Source organism: Chiloscyllium plagiosum, unplaced genomic scaffold (assembly GCF_037043375.1).
Source record: "Chiloscyllium plagiosum isolate Xiang-an unplaced genomic scaffold, Cpla_swu_hap1 HiC_scaffold_35, whole genome shotgun sequence".
Taxonomy (NCBI): Eukaryota; Metazoa; Chordata; class Chondrichthyes; order Orectolobiformes; family Hemiscylliidae; genus Chiloscyllium; species Chiloscyllium plagiosum.
Genome location: NW_028270173.1, coordinates 35,373,532 through 35,390,970, shown reverse-complemented (window position 1 = coordinate 35,390,970; position 17,439 = coordinate 35,373,532). Strand labels below are relative to the sequence as shown.

Here is a 17,439-nt window from a genome sequence, read left to right as displayed (position 1 = left end):
AGACTCCACGCAGACAGTTGCCTGAGGTTGGAATCAAACCCAGGTCCTTGGTGCTGTGAGGCAGTGCCACCATGTCACCAAATTTCACCATCTGCCTGGATGGGATTTGAACCCACGGCCCCAGAACATTACCGGTGTTTCTAGATTAACTACCTAACAACAATACTACAAAGCCTTCATCACTCCTGATTCTAGAGGGAGAGGCAGGAAATCACACAACCTTTAAAAGATATATGGACAAACAGCGGAAATTCCATAACATTTAAGGCTATGGACTAAGTTCTCAAAAGTGGGATATATGTAGATAAGCCAGCACAGGTTCAATGAGCTAAAAAGCCTCTTCTATGCTACATGACTCAATGACTATGCCCCTTTTCTCTTCCAATACTTCAAACCTGCCTCTTTGGCTAAGCTTTTAGTCATTTCCTTTCCTTGACACAGCGTCAACACTTTGTCTGCATTACACTCCTATAATGACTTTACCATTTTTGTTACTACATTAAGTGTCCTACATAATTACAACCTGCATTTGTTGGAGATTTGAAAAGGCCTAAATTGTTGGGATGGTCTGCCTACCAATAGGTGTGGGACATTGTTGTCACCGACTCTGTGTTAATAGCATCAAGCCTCTGCTTAGTTTACCATCAAAGCAAAGCTTCAAAATCTACAGATTTTACAGTGCACGTTGTATTAATTGCCAGTTCTGAGCACGTCTTATGAAAGTAAGCAAAACCCATACAGCTCCTTGGAGACAAATGAATGACAACGTAAACAATTTCCTGCTCCTGTTCTCTAATTAGTGACTGAAGATTCTCCTTGATTAAAAGCTCGAGTGAGTCTCATAGAAGCCAAGTGTAGAATAATCAGGTATTATTCTAGACATACATACAAAATGGGAGCAGAAAAAGACGAGGTTGAGTCTCTCCCTCATTCAATAAACTCATGGCTTATCAATCTTTGTTTCAATTTTGACATTCCCATATACCACCAGCAACCTCTGCCTAACAAAAATGTAATCAACTCTGCCTTAAAAATGTTTAATGACTTGCCTCACCATTTTCTGTGGTAGAGTTCCAAAGTTGAACATGCGTCAGAGAGATAAAGATTTTCTGCTCATCTGTGTCCCAAAAGGATGATCTTTGATGTTAAAACCACTCAGGTCTTGATTGACCAACAAGTGGAAATGTCATTTTTTCATGCACCTTGTCAAGACCATCCAAGATCTTATACATTTCAATCAAGTCACCCCACTGCTTTCCAAATAAGCCCAGTTTGTCCAAACTACCTACTGATGAGACAACAATCTCTATTCCAAGTATCAATCCAGTAAACCTCATCTAAAGTCACTCCACTACATTTACATCTTTCCTTAAATATGGAAACCATAACTGCACAGACTATTCCAAGTGTGGTCTCACCATTGGACTGTATAAATAAAGCACAACATTTATACTTTCTTGCTCAATTCCTTTTACAATGAAGATTAGCATCCTGTTACCTTTCTTGATTACTTGCTGCACCTACATAATAACATTATCTGACTGATTCTTGAAACCATTCAAAATCGCTTTGCTCCTCAGTCTCTTTCCATTTAATTAACACTGCATTTTCATTCTTCCAGTTAGCATGAACTTCACATTTTTTCACATTATAATTTCTCTAGCAGATATCTGTCCACTAACTCAAACGATCTATATCCGTCTGCAATCCTCTTATGTCTTCTTCATAACATAATTTCATACCCATCTGTATGTAAGTGAAAGTAACTCCAATACCTTCACTCCACTCATCTGTTTATTTGATGTAAATTCTAAGAAGATGAATCCCCACACAAGCATTTCATCCATCATATTCGACAATCAGACAGGGAACCACTTGTACATACACTGGCTTTTGTGAGCCAGCCAGAAATACTAATGTGTTACCCCTTTAATTTGCAACAATAACCTTTGATGTGGCACATTATCAAATGTGTTCTGGAAAACAAAATATATTAAGGTGACAAACTTCTGTTAATCCTCAATTCATATTCCTCCTTTAATGAATTCCATAAAAAAGGTAAAACCTGATTTCTCCTTTATTAAACCATGCTGACTCTTCCAAATTATCTTGAGTTTTTGAAAGTGTCTGAATATAATCTCTGTAACTATCAATCTAACTGGCCTGTATCTCCATATTTTCTGCTTCTCTACTTTCTTGAATACAGGGCTTAAACTTAGTACTTTCTAGTCTCCTGGAACACTGTCTGAATTGAGGAAGGTTTGTAAAACTAACATCATTACATCTACTTACTGATTAGTCCTCTCTTTTCCAACACTAGGATGAAGTCAATTTTGCTCACAGCTCCATCAGTTTGCTTAAAATTGCTTCACTCATGACTAATTTTACTAAGTTCCTCTCTCCCTTCCACTTCCTCAATTATAGCTGTTACTAGTGTGCTTTCTTGTTGCTTGATACTAAGGACAAAACAAAATATTTGCTAATTTCCTTATTATCTATCAGAACTTGCTCAGTCACACTGTCTAGCTGACCAACATTCTTTTATTTACAATTTACCTTTTTAGCTACTTCATAGAATCCAAAAAGATCCTCTGTAAATCATTCCAATCAGAACCACTCCCTGAAACCCTGCATTTCCAATGTTTAATCTACCTAACCTGCAAAGCCCTGGATACTCTGAGCAATTTAACATGGCCAATCCACCTAATCTACACATCTTTGGACTGTAGGAGAAAACCAGAGCAACCAGGGGAAACCCATTTAGAAATGGGGAGAATGTGCAAACTCCACACAGACAGACGCTCAAGGTTTGAATTAAACCTTGGTCCCTAGAGCTCATACCAACTGAAACTCTTGCCATTAGCTTCCTCTCAAACTTTAACTTCTTCTGCCTGATTAATCTGATACTAAAAGATGACTGTATGTTCTAACTAATCATCTGGTGTATTTCTAAGCTTTCTTTCCCTGCCCTTTCATGTCATTCTCTAACTTTCATTTCCTATATTGCTATTATCCTTTCTTACATTTACTCTACTTCTTGATAATTCACCTACATTTACATTTGATTCCTTGTCACCACCTTTCAGTTAAAATGCTTTACCTTCCCATTTATGCAGTTCTTAAGAATGCTGAACCTAGCACAATTGAGATGTAGACTAACTCAGTATAGATCCAAATTGCACAGTACTGTTGCCAGTGACCCAAAAGTCTGAACCATAGTCTTTCTTCTAGAGTAACAAATGAATGGCAAGAGTTTCAGTTAGTTTCATATATTTCCCTGTATAATTTTATGTTTCCTATGTCAACTTACATGTGACTCAGGTAAAAGTCCAGAGATTTTAATTTTTGAGGTTCTGCTCTTTCTTTTTAGTGCCTAGCAGGTCATAATTCCTAGTTCTGTCTATGTTGTTGGCCCTGAGCCAATGTCCTGAATTCTGGCACTATGTAAAGATCACAACCAACTGGACTCTCCCTCTTTTGTGCAGAGAATGTTGTCAATCGACTAAATAGACTATCACCTGTTAATACGACTGTCCTTGTTGACTCACTAACTTGAATGTCTTCCTACACCATAGTACCATGATCTATTATCTCATCCATCCAGCATCCTACACCATCATCCAAACAGACTGAGTGATTCTCAAAGCTATTGGGCAATTGCAGATGCTGAAACTCCTGCACTCTGCCTTATCTTATCTGCATCACTTGCAGTCATACTTTCCCATACATGACCACTGATCAAGAACCTATCCAGCTGGTGTGACTGCCTCATGGTGCAAAGAATTCTTCACTCTCGCTGATGCATCATAGTGCCTGTAGTCATAAACTTTGAACTGAAGGTGTTCAGTTTCGAACACGTACTGCATACTTGTTTGCCCTGGAGGATAATGACATCCAGGAGCACCCAAACACTACAACATTGACACATTGCCTATTCTGCCGTCCTAATTAATTTATATATTCACTTATGTATACTGACTTTTATATATTTTGTTAACTTACAACCACTTTGTATACTATGTTAAAGCTCAAGAATAGAAAAAGATTGTAACCACTTACCAGAGACGAAACAAACAACTTGCTCCTTTCTCTGCAGTACAGCAAGAACCAATTCTGTACAGTTCTGCTGACTCTAGGTCTGCCTCTGACAGCGTGTCTTGGACTCCTCCTCTTCCCTGCTCCTCCAGGTGATACTCACTACCTGCCTTAGCTCTTCTAGTTGATACTGACTGTCTCTTGAAGGGTCCTTCTGTCTGGTCTTCAATATGGTTTTGGATTCCTGTCTCAGAATCTTTTCTCATGTGCTCCTCTGCATAATATTGACTGCCTGTTTAGGAGTCCCCAGCATGTCCATTCCTCTACAAGATGCTGACAGACTGATTGATGTCCTTTCACCCACTCCTCTAGATTATATTTACTGTCTGAATTTGGGTCCTCTCATGTACTCTGAAAATGTGTTGCTGGAAAAGCGCAGCAGGTCAGGCAGCATCCAAGGAGCAGGAGAATCGACGTTTCGGGCATGAGCCCTTCTTCAGGAGTGAGGAAACGTCGATTCTCCTGCTCCTTGGATGCTGCCTGACCTGCTGCGCTTTTCCAGCAACACATTTTCAGCTCTGATCTCCAGCATCTACAGTCCTCACTTTCTCCTCTCATATACTCCCCTCGGTCATGCTGACTGCCTGTTTTGATGTCCTTTCACCCACTCCTCTACATGCTGGTGCCTCCTTGTCTCAGGTTCTTTGTCTCACTCGCTCATTTAGTGAATGATTGAGTTCTGGAGATGGTGCTTTGGGTAAATGGGAGCTCAGTGACTGAAACTGAACAGAAATTGAGGACAAAGGAAGTGGTCAGTCCGAATAATTCAGAAGATTTTCAGTGGTTTTGACAGGGCAACTAAGGAGAAACTGTTTATGATGACACTAAAACCAGTAGCCAGAGGAATAATACATGTTGAAGATAATGGACACAAGAAACAGAGGGGGAGATGAGCGGATTTTTTTTCATGCAATGAACTCCTGAGATCTGGAATCTGCTGCCTGAAGGGAGAGAGAAAGTGATGATAAAATACATTTCAGAAGAGAATTGGGTAAATAATTGAAGGTGAAATGTTCGCTGAGATAGGGGTGTTCTGTGAAAAATTTTGGAGAGATCATTCAAAGAGATTGCACAGATAGAATGGATTGAATGACTTCTTTTCTGTACTGGTGGATTCTCTGAATCCTGATGAGACATGGAGTTGGCAGTGTTGAAAGGAATGGGTCAGAAATTGCCTTGCTGCTCACTGAGCATGAAAACAGATCCTCACGGTGAGCCAGACATCAGAACTGTAAAAGATCAGAGCCAAGCTCATCAGCAAGGAGAGGGGGAGCTGTCACAGTGCTACTCTGTACGGGCTGTCACTCAACCATTCAGCAAAGGTTTCACAATTCACATGGGCAGCTGACAGCGCTAAGTGGGCTGTGGGCTATGAGGAATTTCTATGCATCTCCATAAAACCTCACCAGTTACTGAGAGCTCGCATCAGTGACCCTGAGCAAAAGCAGCAAGGTGTTCCCACATTCCAAGAATCTCACAGAGTGAAAGTTCTCAATATCCCAGTACAGATAGCACGAGCCTAGATGTTAATACAGGAAGCAAGGATATAGATGTTAACATAGATAGCATGACTCCCAATGATGGAATGGATAGAATAAATCCAGATGTTAGCACAGAGAGCATAGATCCAAATGCTGGCATTGGCAGTGTGAATCCAGATGATAACACAGATATCGTGAAACCAGATGTTAGGGCAGATAGAGTGAATTCAGATGTTTGCACAGAGAACATTACCATAGATGTTGGCACAGATAGAGTCAAGCCAATGTTAGTGTTGCTAGAGTAAACACAGATGTTTGCACAGGGACCAGTAATCAGATGTTGACACAAATAGACAGAAACAAGATGCTTCCACGGATACATGAATCCAGATGTTAGCCCCAATAGAAGCACACAATATTGACTCTGACAGCAACCCTTAGATTCTCCTGTCATGGTATCCCTTGATATTGCTCCCCAGATGTTAGTCCTAATGATGATCCCCTAAGTCTCGACCCACATGGTGCTTCCAGATGTTCTCCAGGTGCAGGCCCCATATATTTCCCCCAATCATGCTCCCCAGTCATTGAACCTAACAATGACCCAAAGGAGACCCAGATGTTGACCTTGATAATACCTCCAGATGTTTCCTGTCATGGTAACCCTCAATAGTGTCCCCAGGTGGACCCCCCTTGCTAGTTGGCACTTTGGCTGCTCCCCAGATATAGACCCTGACCCCGTGCTCCCTGGATGTGAATGTGGGCTGTGACCCTGCCCAGGAAGGACTGTGGAGCTCTCACCGGCCACGGATGTCCAGGTTGGAGATGGCATAGAAGTACTTGGAGAGATTGTGGGGGTCGACGCTGGTGGGTCCAGTGGCCGGCCGCAGCAGCCGGAGCCGCAGGTCAGTCAGGGTGAAGAAATCTCTCAGCTCCTTGGTGGTGTCCAGTTGGCCATATAGTGAGGCCATGTCCCCAAAGCGGGGACCCCCAAACAAGGCCAGACGCTCCTGGATTTCGAAGCGGACCATCTTGTCCACCTTCCACACGTAGCCCCTGGAGTACTCCTCGGTGCAGATGATGTCCAGCACTGAGGCGGCCCTCAGATCCCGGGCCCTTCTTGGCTCCATCCCGAAGGAGTTGAGGCAGTCGGCTGCGTAGAACTGATAGGGCTGCCAGCTCCGCCCATGGTCCAGGGACTTCTCCAGGACCATCTGCTCTGGCCGGCCAGACTCAAAGGTGATGATGATGTCTTCGGTCAGCTCGATGCTCTTCCCCCAGGACAGTGTGATGTTGACCAACAGGGGCTTGGGAAAGCTCCTCCAGGACACACTTTGCCAAAAGCTGGTGGGAATCCTGCCTTCGTCATCCAGCATCAGCTCGGGAGGGTGGGCCAACTCAGGCGTGTGAGCATCACACTCATTGTTGCACATGTACGGGTTCTCCTGGAACAGAGAGGGGAACGGCATGTGTTAGACACAGAGTAAAGCTCCTCTACATGTTCCTATTAAATACTGCCAGTACAGGTACAACAGAGGGTTAGATCCAGAGTAAAGCTCCCTCTACATTGTTCCTACCAAATACTCCCAGGACAGTATAGCAGAGGGTGAGATACAGAGTAAAGCTCCCCCCTACACAGTCCCTTTCAAATGCTCCCAGGATAGGTACGGCACAGGGTTTGATGCAGAGTAAACTCTCCTCTCTACCTTCTCAACAAATACACTCAGGGCAGGTACAGAACAGGTTTAGATACAGAGTAAAGTTTTCTTTACAATGTCTCTATCAACTACTCCCAGGGCAGATATAGCATGGGGTTAGAGACAGAGTAATGCTTTTTTTAAACTGTCTCCCTCAAATCGTCACAAGACAGCTTTAACACAGGGTTAGATACAGATTAAAGCTCCCTTTACCCCATCCAAATAATACCCCAGAACATGCACAGCATGGTTAGATACAAAGCAAACCTACATCTACATTGTTTGTATGAAATACGCCCAGGATAGGTGCAGCCCAGAGTGAGATACAGAATGACATTTTCCCTACATTATTCCTGTCAAATACTGCTGGGACAGACACAGCATTATTTCAAATATAGAGCAAAGCTCCTTTGACATTGCCTCAATCCAATCCTTCCAGGATGGGGGGAGCAACACATGGTTACATACAGAGCAAAGCTTCCACTCCACTGTTCCTATCAAAACACTCACACATCAGAACAACACGGAGTTGCAGAGTAAAGCTTGCTTTACACTGTCCCTTTCAATATTCCCAGCAAAGGTACAGCATATGGTTAGACACAGAGTAGAGTTCCCTTTACACTGTCTCCATCAAACATTTCCAGGGCAGTTAGAGCGCAGATGAGATAGAGTAAAGCTCACTTGACTCTTTTTTAAACTAAAAGTATTGCCCCTTGACATTGTTTCCATCAAACACTGCCAGGATATTAACAGCATAAGGGATAGATACTTCTGCTCTGACTCCTTCAGTTACTCCCAAGGCAGGTATAGCACTTGGTTAAATGCAGAGTGAATCCCTCTCTACACTTTAACCTGAAAGTAAAACTCTCTCTACACTGTCTCCATTGAACATTTTCAGTGCAGGTACTGCACTGGTTAGATACAGAGTATTCCACCCACTGCACTGACATGGAATGTAGGAATATCCTCACAGTCCAATTATTTCCAGGAGAAGTTTTTCATAAATCTGTCAGTGCTCCATCACACTGCACTCTGTGTTGGACAGTTAGACAATGGGATAATTATATTACTGTTGTGCTGAAGAATGATGTTCACTGTCTAACTAAAAATAGTTTCACATCATCAAAATATTTACAGCCATGAGTTATACAACAGCACAGGATTTGGGAAGCAATCGCTATTCCTTGAGTAGACTGCAGGATCATGGAGAAATAGCAGGGGGAGTGGGACTAGATAGATCTTTCAGAGGATTTGCATAAGTAAAATGCATTGAATAGCCACATTCTGAACAATGTCATCCCCTGACTTTCACAATTATAAATTAGGTTGGTGTGTGCCTTAGAGGAAAACATGGAGGCAATGGTATTACCCTTGATGAGCTTTGAGTCAGAGTCATAGAGATGTACAGCATGGCAACAGACCCTTCGGTCCAACTCATCCAAGCTAACCAAATATCCTAACGTATTTTGCCCATATCCCTCCAAACCCTTCCTATTCATATACCCATCCATATGCCTTTTAAACATTGTAATTGTACCAACCTCCACTACTTCCTCTGGCAGCTCATACCATGCACGCAGCACCCTCTGTGTGAAAAAGTTGCCCCTTAGGTCCCTTTTAAAGGTTTCCTCTCTCATCTTAAACCTATGCCCTCTAGTTTTGGACTTCCATGCCCTGGGGCAAAGACCTTGACTATTCACCCTATCTATACCCCTCATGATTTCATAAACCTCTATAAGGTCACCCTTCAGCCTCCAGTGCTCAAGGGAAAACAGCTCCAGCCTATTCAGCCTCTCCCTATAGCTCAAACCCTCCAACCCTGACAACATCCTTGTAAATCTTTTCTGCACTCTTTCAAGTTTCACAACATCTTTCCTATTGCTGGGAGACCAGAACAAAGGCAAGCGCACTAGCTTTCTTCACTATCGTGATAACCTGGGACTCCACTTTCAAGGAACTATGAACCTGCACTCCAAGGTCTCTTTGTTCGGCAGCAGTCCCCGGGATCTTACCGTTAAGTGTATGAGCGTTGCCCTATCAAAATGCAGCACCTCATTTTTGTGTCGATTAAACTCCTCCTTCTCTGGGTCTTCTAGATTATGAAGGGAGTGTATTTGGAATGTGCTGTAGATAGGCCTTAACGAGTTGCTTCAATGAATCTTGCACATGGGGCACACCTACAGCCATCGTGCGCTGGTGGTAGAGAGAGTGGAGTTTGTGATGTACCGCGAAAAGATTTCGAGTAAATCGTTGTCGTTAATCACGAACTCCAGGCAGAATGCAGCCGCCGTGCGTTGATGGTGGCGAGCGGAGTTGTGGGAGATGCTTTCTCAGGACGGGGACGGGGCACACCGCGGCGCTATCTGAATTCTGCAAAATAGGTCCTGCCGAAAACGATTCCACCCTGTAAACCATGTACAAGTGAAATCTGTTTCATAGTGGATGTTTGCGGCAATTAAACAAACTAATGTGTGTGCTGAAGACGGAGAGTGTAGTAACACACAGAGAATCGAGAACAATTAATGTATAATTGTCACAGCATCGACTAAGGAAATTAACCAAAGCTACAGATTAGGGGAAGAAATATTTTTAGTCCTTTATGTAAGTCAAATTGAGTGAATACTAGTAACCGAACCCAAAAGCTGCGTGGAGTATAAATGAATAATTTAACAGTACAGATGTTAAGTGCTCCTGAATCGCTGTATGCTCGATACATCATTAACAGCTCAGTGTCCCAGTCCTACACCTGATGCTTCTCAATAATGATGCTGTTTCAACAGTGAGGAATCTCGAGTGTCAGTCGCTGGTGGGAGTTCAGTGGAAAATCACAGTGGGAGTGAATAGAGACGCAGAGGGGAGATCTCACTCTACCAATCCTTTGCATTATCTCTCATTCCCAATCCCCAATCGGGCCACAATTTGCAATAAGATTGCTTGTTTCCCGTTTTGCCCTGCATCAGCTTGTGTCGGGGTTACCACCAGACTGTTTCAAATCTTGGCTGATCGATTCCTTCTCCCTCTGTAACCTTCTGCTCATGTGAAAACACTGCTGCCTTTAGCCTTACTTACACTTTAGCCTCCCCTACCCCCACTCGTGGTCTACAATGGACGCCAGCAACCGCTCAGTTTAAAAATTCTCGTCCTGGTGTTCAAATTCCTGGTCTTGCTCTCAACGCCTCCAGACCACATTCCTCCCAAACCCTTGCCTTTCTTCAATTCTGGCCTTATCGAGCATCGTCCCATTTCAAAAAATGGTTTGTTATGCTGCACAGTACCGTCTCACCTACGGTTCCTTTTGTAAACCCCTGGACGCACTCCCTTCCATTCAGTCACTCTTAAAAAAGAGAATCGCACCACCCCTCCTACGATGTGGCTCGCTGTCAATTCCTGTCTGACTTATCCTTCTGCAAGGAACCTTGGGAATATCTAATTACTGTCGACGGTGCTACATAAATACAAGTTGTTGTTGAACCAGTAATTGATCATCACCACCCGGCCAAGCCAGAAACTGAATCCGCTCTGGCTGCATCATCACGGGAAGGGAAGAGCTTTTAATATGAAGGATCGTATAGTTCAGAAACTGTTTCTGTCACGGTGGAGTGTAAATGCAGGCTCTTATGAATCATTGTTACTGCAACAAATCCACTCACCCCCTGACGTTTATTTCAGAGCTTTAAGTGCTGTTATCTTGGATTTACAACGTGTCGTGTGACTGAGATCCTGTCGCTATCGCTAACGAAAGCATTCGCTATCGGCACGGTTCATTCCCCTGGTTAATGGTGTTCATTAGCAGGTTATTAAAGACAGAAGTTACTGGCTCCGTAAAGTTCACTCCCACAGAATCTTGTTACTTCCAAGCAGCGAGTAATTTGTCCTTTGTTCGAATTAATTTAAGCATTGGAAAATATCCCAAAGTGATGCACGGGGGCATGAATTAAGAGGGAGTGAATGGAACTATGTCCCGTAGGTAGTATTAAGACTGGTGATGGATGGGGATGGAGTAAAGGATGCAGCTCGACATTACTTTCTGAGCTTACCATGAAGATCTCGCCTTCTCAACCTCTCCCTTCACCCGAGGAGCGGTGAACAACGTTGGGTTCAACTAATAACAGAGCAGCCCTGTGGTCCTCAGGGACGATGGCAAATATTATTTGTCACATGCCCGTGGTTGTGAAACGTGCCCTAGAAATGTACGTTTATTTCTATAGAACTGTGTTCATTTTCAGTTTCACTGACTCTTAACAGTTGCCGCTCAAGATGCTGACTCCAAGTGGTGTCTGCAGACAATTAGGTTGAGTTCATTTAAAAAAAAACACACACGTATTCTGGCCATTTGGCTTAACTAGTCCACGGTGATGTTTATTTAGCATACCAGCTTCCTCTTCTGTTTCATCCCATCAACGTATCCTTTATTTATTTTCCCCCCTCATCTGTACTCCTCGCTTATTCTCAAACTTCTCTATTATTAGCCTCCACCACTCCTTGCGGTGCTGACTTCCTCACTGTCATTATTTTCGTGGATTTCTTTTCCTCCTAATTCCCACTTGGTTTTATTACTGACTATCTGAAGTTTTCCTAGTTCCCCTCCCCCCACAATTGGGAACACCTCCTTTGCATTCACCTTTCATCATTTCCAAGCCCTCCACCACCCCCAGCACTAGAGCGCTGTTCAACGTGTCATAGCTCCATTGTGTTGGGCTGAAGCCAGTGCTAAACCAATCTGATGCAGCGAAGAAATGTTGAGTGCAGCGAAATGATTGTTACTAAGAATCCGGAGAAGCTGTGTTCAAATCCCTCAGTGGGCAGATTGAGAATTTGATTTCAATTTTAAAATTCCAGGAAGCAGTAAACATCAGATTGCAATGGAATTCCAACTAGCCCAAGAATGTCCTTCAGGAAGGGAAACCTGCTTTTGAACAGTCTTTTGATTTCCCAGGTTACAACAGGCAGATCCATCAGAACTGACATTTGGTCTCAGCTGACTCCCGGTGATGGACGTGTCGTGTGATCCACATTATTGACAGGGCCCTAGTCCACTATTCCTGAGAAATGACAGTCACTTTACATTAGACACCGAGCTTCAACATTTGCTGCCCTTACCTAGTCTTGAACAGTACGTGGCTCCAGCCCCACACGATGCTGCTGATTCTTAACTCCTTTCTAATGTGGCAAATTATACCACCATAAGCAGGAGTCCTGGGTGTCTTTGTACACCAGTCACTGCACGCAAGTGCAACAAGCAGTGAAGAAGGCACGGACTCCTGACTCTCATAGGAAAAGAATGGGAGGATATGAGCAAGGGTGTTTTGCTGCAATTGTACAGGGTTTTGGTGAGATCACACTTGGAATTCTGTGTGCAGTTTTTGGTCTCCGTATATGAGGAAGGATGTACAAGAGCGAATGTTTACCAGATGGATTCCTGGGATGGCAGGACTTAGTCTGAAGTAAGACTATACTGTTTGGGAATTTATTCATTGGAGTTTTGAAGAATGAAATGGGATCCCATAGAAATCCATAAAATTCTGACAGGGCTTGACAGGGTAAATACAGAAATGATGTTCCTGATGACTGGAGAGTCCAGATCCAGGGGTCACAGTCTAAGGATATGAGTTAGGCCATTTCGAACTGAGGTAAGGAAAAACATTTTCTCCCAAGGAGGGGTAAAATCGTGGAATTCTCTGCCGCAGAAAGCAGTTAAGACAAACGCATTGCAGGTTTTCAAAGAGTTTAGATTAGATTCCCTACAGTATGAAAACAGAGTCTTCAGCCCAACAAGTCCACTCCGAAGAGTAACCCGCCCAGATGCTATATTTACCCCTGACTAGGGCCCCTAGCACTATGGGCAACTTAGCATGGCCAATTCACCTGGCCTGCATATCTTTGGACTATCGGAGGAAGCCCACACAGACACGGGGAGAATATGCTGACTCCGCACAGGCAGTTGCCCGAGGCGGGGATCGAACGCGGGTCCCTAGCGCTGTGAGGCAGCAGTGCTAACCACTGAGACACCGTGCTGCCCTTAAGGCTGAAGGCATCAAAGGACATGGAGAGAAAGTGAGGGACCAGTTGGATGGTCAGCTGTGATAATATTGAATGGTTCAGCAGGTTCGAAGGGCCTGCCTCTGATCCTTTTTCCTCCCTGGTTCCGTGTTTTCAGTCATACACAATACTGCAGACGCTTGACTACCTCCTGAAATGGCAAAGCATGTCACCAAACCCACTACCAAAGATAATCATGGTGGCTGGGGATGGGAATAAGTTTCCGTGACTCCGACATTCCGCGATTGGATTTCCGAAAGGGAGAACCATTCTATGCCAAGGTCTTGTGAGGCAGCTCGATAGAAATCTAAGCACTGGAATTTAATTACGAAGGCAGTGAGCTGATAGAAATGAATGTTTGCACAAGTTAATGAAACTCAGAACTCTGCACCTGGTGTTTGTGTCCAAACATTTCAGAAGTGAGAAGACTAGGCAGAGGTTTCAGCGAATAGAACGCACACTAGAGAAAGAATGAGCATCTATAGTAAATCTCTTCCAAACAGTGATGTAAATCCCACATTATTGCCAGGACACTGTGTAGGTCAGTCCTTATACAGCACAGTCACCTTTCACTAGACGCTGCACTTTCAATTTAAATCCCCTCCCCCATTCACTCAATGGGTGATTTGTTTCTAATAAAGTGTCTCTAGGAAAAGGCAATCACCTCAGACTAATCTCCCTACTGGACCCAGCCTCATTCAGCTTCATGTCTGTGATCAATTTGTCACATAGCCCACCGATTCATTGCGAAACTGGATTGAAGCAACAGCTTTAATCCCTGTGTTTACTTTCTATTCCAGTGCTGAGCAGGGTGTTGGAGAGGAGGGGGTGAATACAATAACAGCTAACAGCAAGAGCTCAAAGACAAAAGAGAAAGAATTTCTGGTGAACAAGAAAGGTGGAAAAGGGATGAAAGATCGAGAGGTGCAGCACTGCCTGTAGCTTGCGCAGAGCAGGATTCCACAAACGGCAATGATATAATGAGGGATATATTATTGAGGAATAAATATTTCTTGAAGAGACAGAGAACTCGGAACTCCACAGCAAATATCTCTGGCATTGGGATTGAACTCACGACCTTGCCTGTCTTTTTGTATCTGTATTTATAATTAAATTTTCGTGTGGGCATTACAGAGAATGAGAAACAGAATAACAGGAGATGGAACTGAGACTCCTCATCATTCAAACTGGTCGATAAATAAATCCATCACTGATGACAGGGTCTGGGGTCAGTCAGTCATTGTCACATCAGCCAATAAATAATTCTTCAAAGATTGTCCCACTAAGCTGCTAAAGTGAACAGAACATTCCCAAAGGGAACAACGTAGTTAGGGAGGTCTGATCCAGGAATAAAGAGGCTTGTAAAGTTTAATGTGTAACCTGGTTTTTTGGGTCAGTGGTCAGTGAGTGAGAATTTGGTCAGAGTGAGGATTAACAGAGGAAAAGTCTCTGGCCCCAGATCACTTATTGCTGTCTGTTTCAGACCCTCCCATGTGAGAATCAAAATTTTGTCACTGAAGAATAGACTGTAATATTACAGCGCAAATGATTGGCTTGACCAGACAAAAATCCCATTGATTCTTCAAATTTGCTTCAAACAAGCACTTTTAAGACAGCAGAAAGTATTGATGACTCATGCAGTACAAATGGAGACCAAACAGTCCATTGTACCCATCCTGACCCTGAGAAACTAATCAAAATTGGTTAAAGAAAAGTCACTTATGATATCTGGAAAGAAATAATACTATGTACAGTTCTGGCTGCCACATTACCTAAAGGATGTGGACATTTTGGAGACGGTGCAGAGAAGGTCTACGAGGATGTTGCCTGGTATGGAAGGTGCTAGCTATGAAGAGAGATTGAGTAGGTTAGGTTTATTTTCATTCGAAAAAAGGAGATTGAGGGAGGACCTGATTGAGGGGTATAGACAGGGTGGATAGAGACAAGCTTTTACCCAGGGTGGAGGATTCAATAACGAGAAGTCACTCTTTCAAGGTGAGAGGTGGAAACTTTTAGGGGGATACGTGCAGCAAGTACTTCACACAGGAGGTGGTGGGCGTTTGGAACTCGTTGCTACCGGAGGTGGTAGAGGCAGGCATGGTAGATTCATTTAAGATGTGGCTGGACAGATGCATGAGTAGGTGGTGAGCAGAGGGATACAGATGCTTAGGAACTGGGCGACAGGTTGAGACAGTACATTTGGATTGGCTCAGGCTTGGAGGGCCGAAAGGCCTGTTCCTGGGCTGTAAATTTTCTTTGTCCTTTGTTTTTTGTTCAAAGGAAAACAATTGCTGGACTATCGAAGAAAGCTCTTTCAACAAGCTTGCATCAATGGGTTGAATGGTCACTTTCTGTGCTGCAAGGCATTACATTGAGAAGCAAAGGAAGAGACAATATAAATAATCCTGAGAGAACCTGGTTATCAGCTCACCTGCTGGTGGATCTTGCTCTGCTGAAATTGGTTACTGCATTTGCAATTCAGTGACTGAATTTTGAAATGTATTGCACAGGCAATGACGCACTTTGGGACCTTGTAAGGTAGTGAATAGTTCGATACCAATGCAAGTCTTAATGTTAAAGATGAAACCCAGAAACTCAACATTAACATTCATCGTCTGTCATGGCTCACTTGGATTTTTTTTAGTGTTGCTGCTGGGACTCAGAAATAATTGGCTGTCAGAGATTTAGCTGCATAAGTCAGACTGTGTTTCGACAGAAGTGCCAATGATCCTCCCTTTGTGAGTGAACCTCAAAACACATGTAGTGAATGTAGTGAATGGCTCAAGCAATTCTGAATGGTTTCAGAGGAGACGCTTCAGAATTCCCAAGACTTAAGCCAAATGCCAGGGGACTGAAATGCAGTAAATGTGATTCCTAACTTCAGGCTTGGGACAACAAACCATTGAATCATAGAGCCACAAGCTTCGCTTCCATTGTTGGGAATGAGTTGAAAATTTTTGTGAGACATAATATGAGGGACACCTTGGGAAACATGAGTGAATTCAGTGGGAGTCATAATTGATTTCTGAATTGAATTTAATTGAAGAGATGACCAGCTAAATAATGGAAGGAGATGATAGATGTTATCTTCCCTGGTTTCAGGAAATTGATTAACTGCACCACAGAATAGGCCATTGGGGAAGGCCCAAGGCCAAAGGGACTGGATGGCTGGATTGCAATGCAGAGTGGTGCCAACAGTACCAGTTTAATTGGCTGAGGTCACTGTGAAATTTCAACTTTCTCAACCCTTGCCCCTCGCCTTTGGTGTGGCTGTTTAGCAGTACCAGAAGGATCTTAGCGAATGGAGATAGGCAATTGGGAGGCAGAGGGAAAAGCTACTATGTAGGGTTAAGGAGAAGTGAATGCAGCATACTGAGAATGGGGAACACAATGGGGTTATGAGGTTAACCGATGAAGGAGCAGATGACTCGCACAAAGGGTGTTCCAAGTCTATTGGTGGGCTGGATGGGTGAGGGCTTAGGGGGAAACTCAGGAGGATGAGTGAAACTATAAGTGAAGCCACAGTCGTAGGGAAAGATTAAAGCATGTTCGGGGGAGAGAGCACATTAGAAGGGGAGGATTTAATGGTACACTGCTGCCCATATATCCACCAGAGCCATCACTGAATGTTTGATCTCCTGAAAATGCACTTCTTTGCCTGGAGTACTCCGGTACTCTCTGGACAGAGGCTCCACTAATCATGATTGTTGTTCCTTGCACAACGTAGCTCAACTACGGGTGACAATTTAGCAAGAAGGTGAAACGGACCAAACCATATGTCCATGCAAACAGGATAGAGGAGGAGTCCAATGGAGATACTGTTGGAGGCAAAGCTGCTAATGTTGCCATTTAAGAAGCCAGGGTGATGTGGTAGACAGGGTAAGTTAACCTAGTAGTGGCTACATTTGAACCTGAATGCTTTTGAACAGACGTAGATGAACATTCGCAGCATGGAGCCTTGGCTGAGAGACATTCCTATCATAAAGGCAATATCTGACTCCTAACATACATGTGAGCATTTTATGCTTCTTTATTGGTATTTGTTTTTTTATTTTGGTTTTGAGTTCCTGTCCAGATTTTGACCCAGAGCATTAGTACCGTGTCATGTTGGATGACATGCCCTTCCTGAA

At 43.5% G+C, this 17,439-nt stretch overlaps 1 protein-coding gene across 5 annotated transcripts in view; it reads right to left on the bottom strand.

The window, feature by feature from the left end:
- The window catches only part of LOC122541316 (netrin-G1-like), a 41,813-nt gene that overhangs the window by 7,741 nt on the left and 16,633 nt on the right, over positions 1–17,439 (bottom strand). For all 5 annotated transcript variants that reach the window (XM_087978901.1, XM_043677958.2, XM_087978902.1 and 2 more), the window contains one exon: positions 6,375–7,018. In XM_087978901.1, the coding sequence (XP_087835027.1) occupies positions 6,375–7,018 (644 nt within the window). The remainder of the gene's footprint in view (positions 1–6,374; positions 7,019–17,439) is intronic.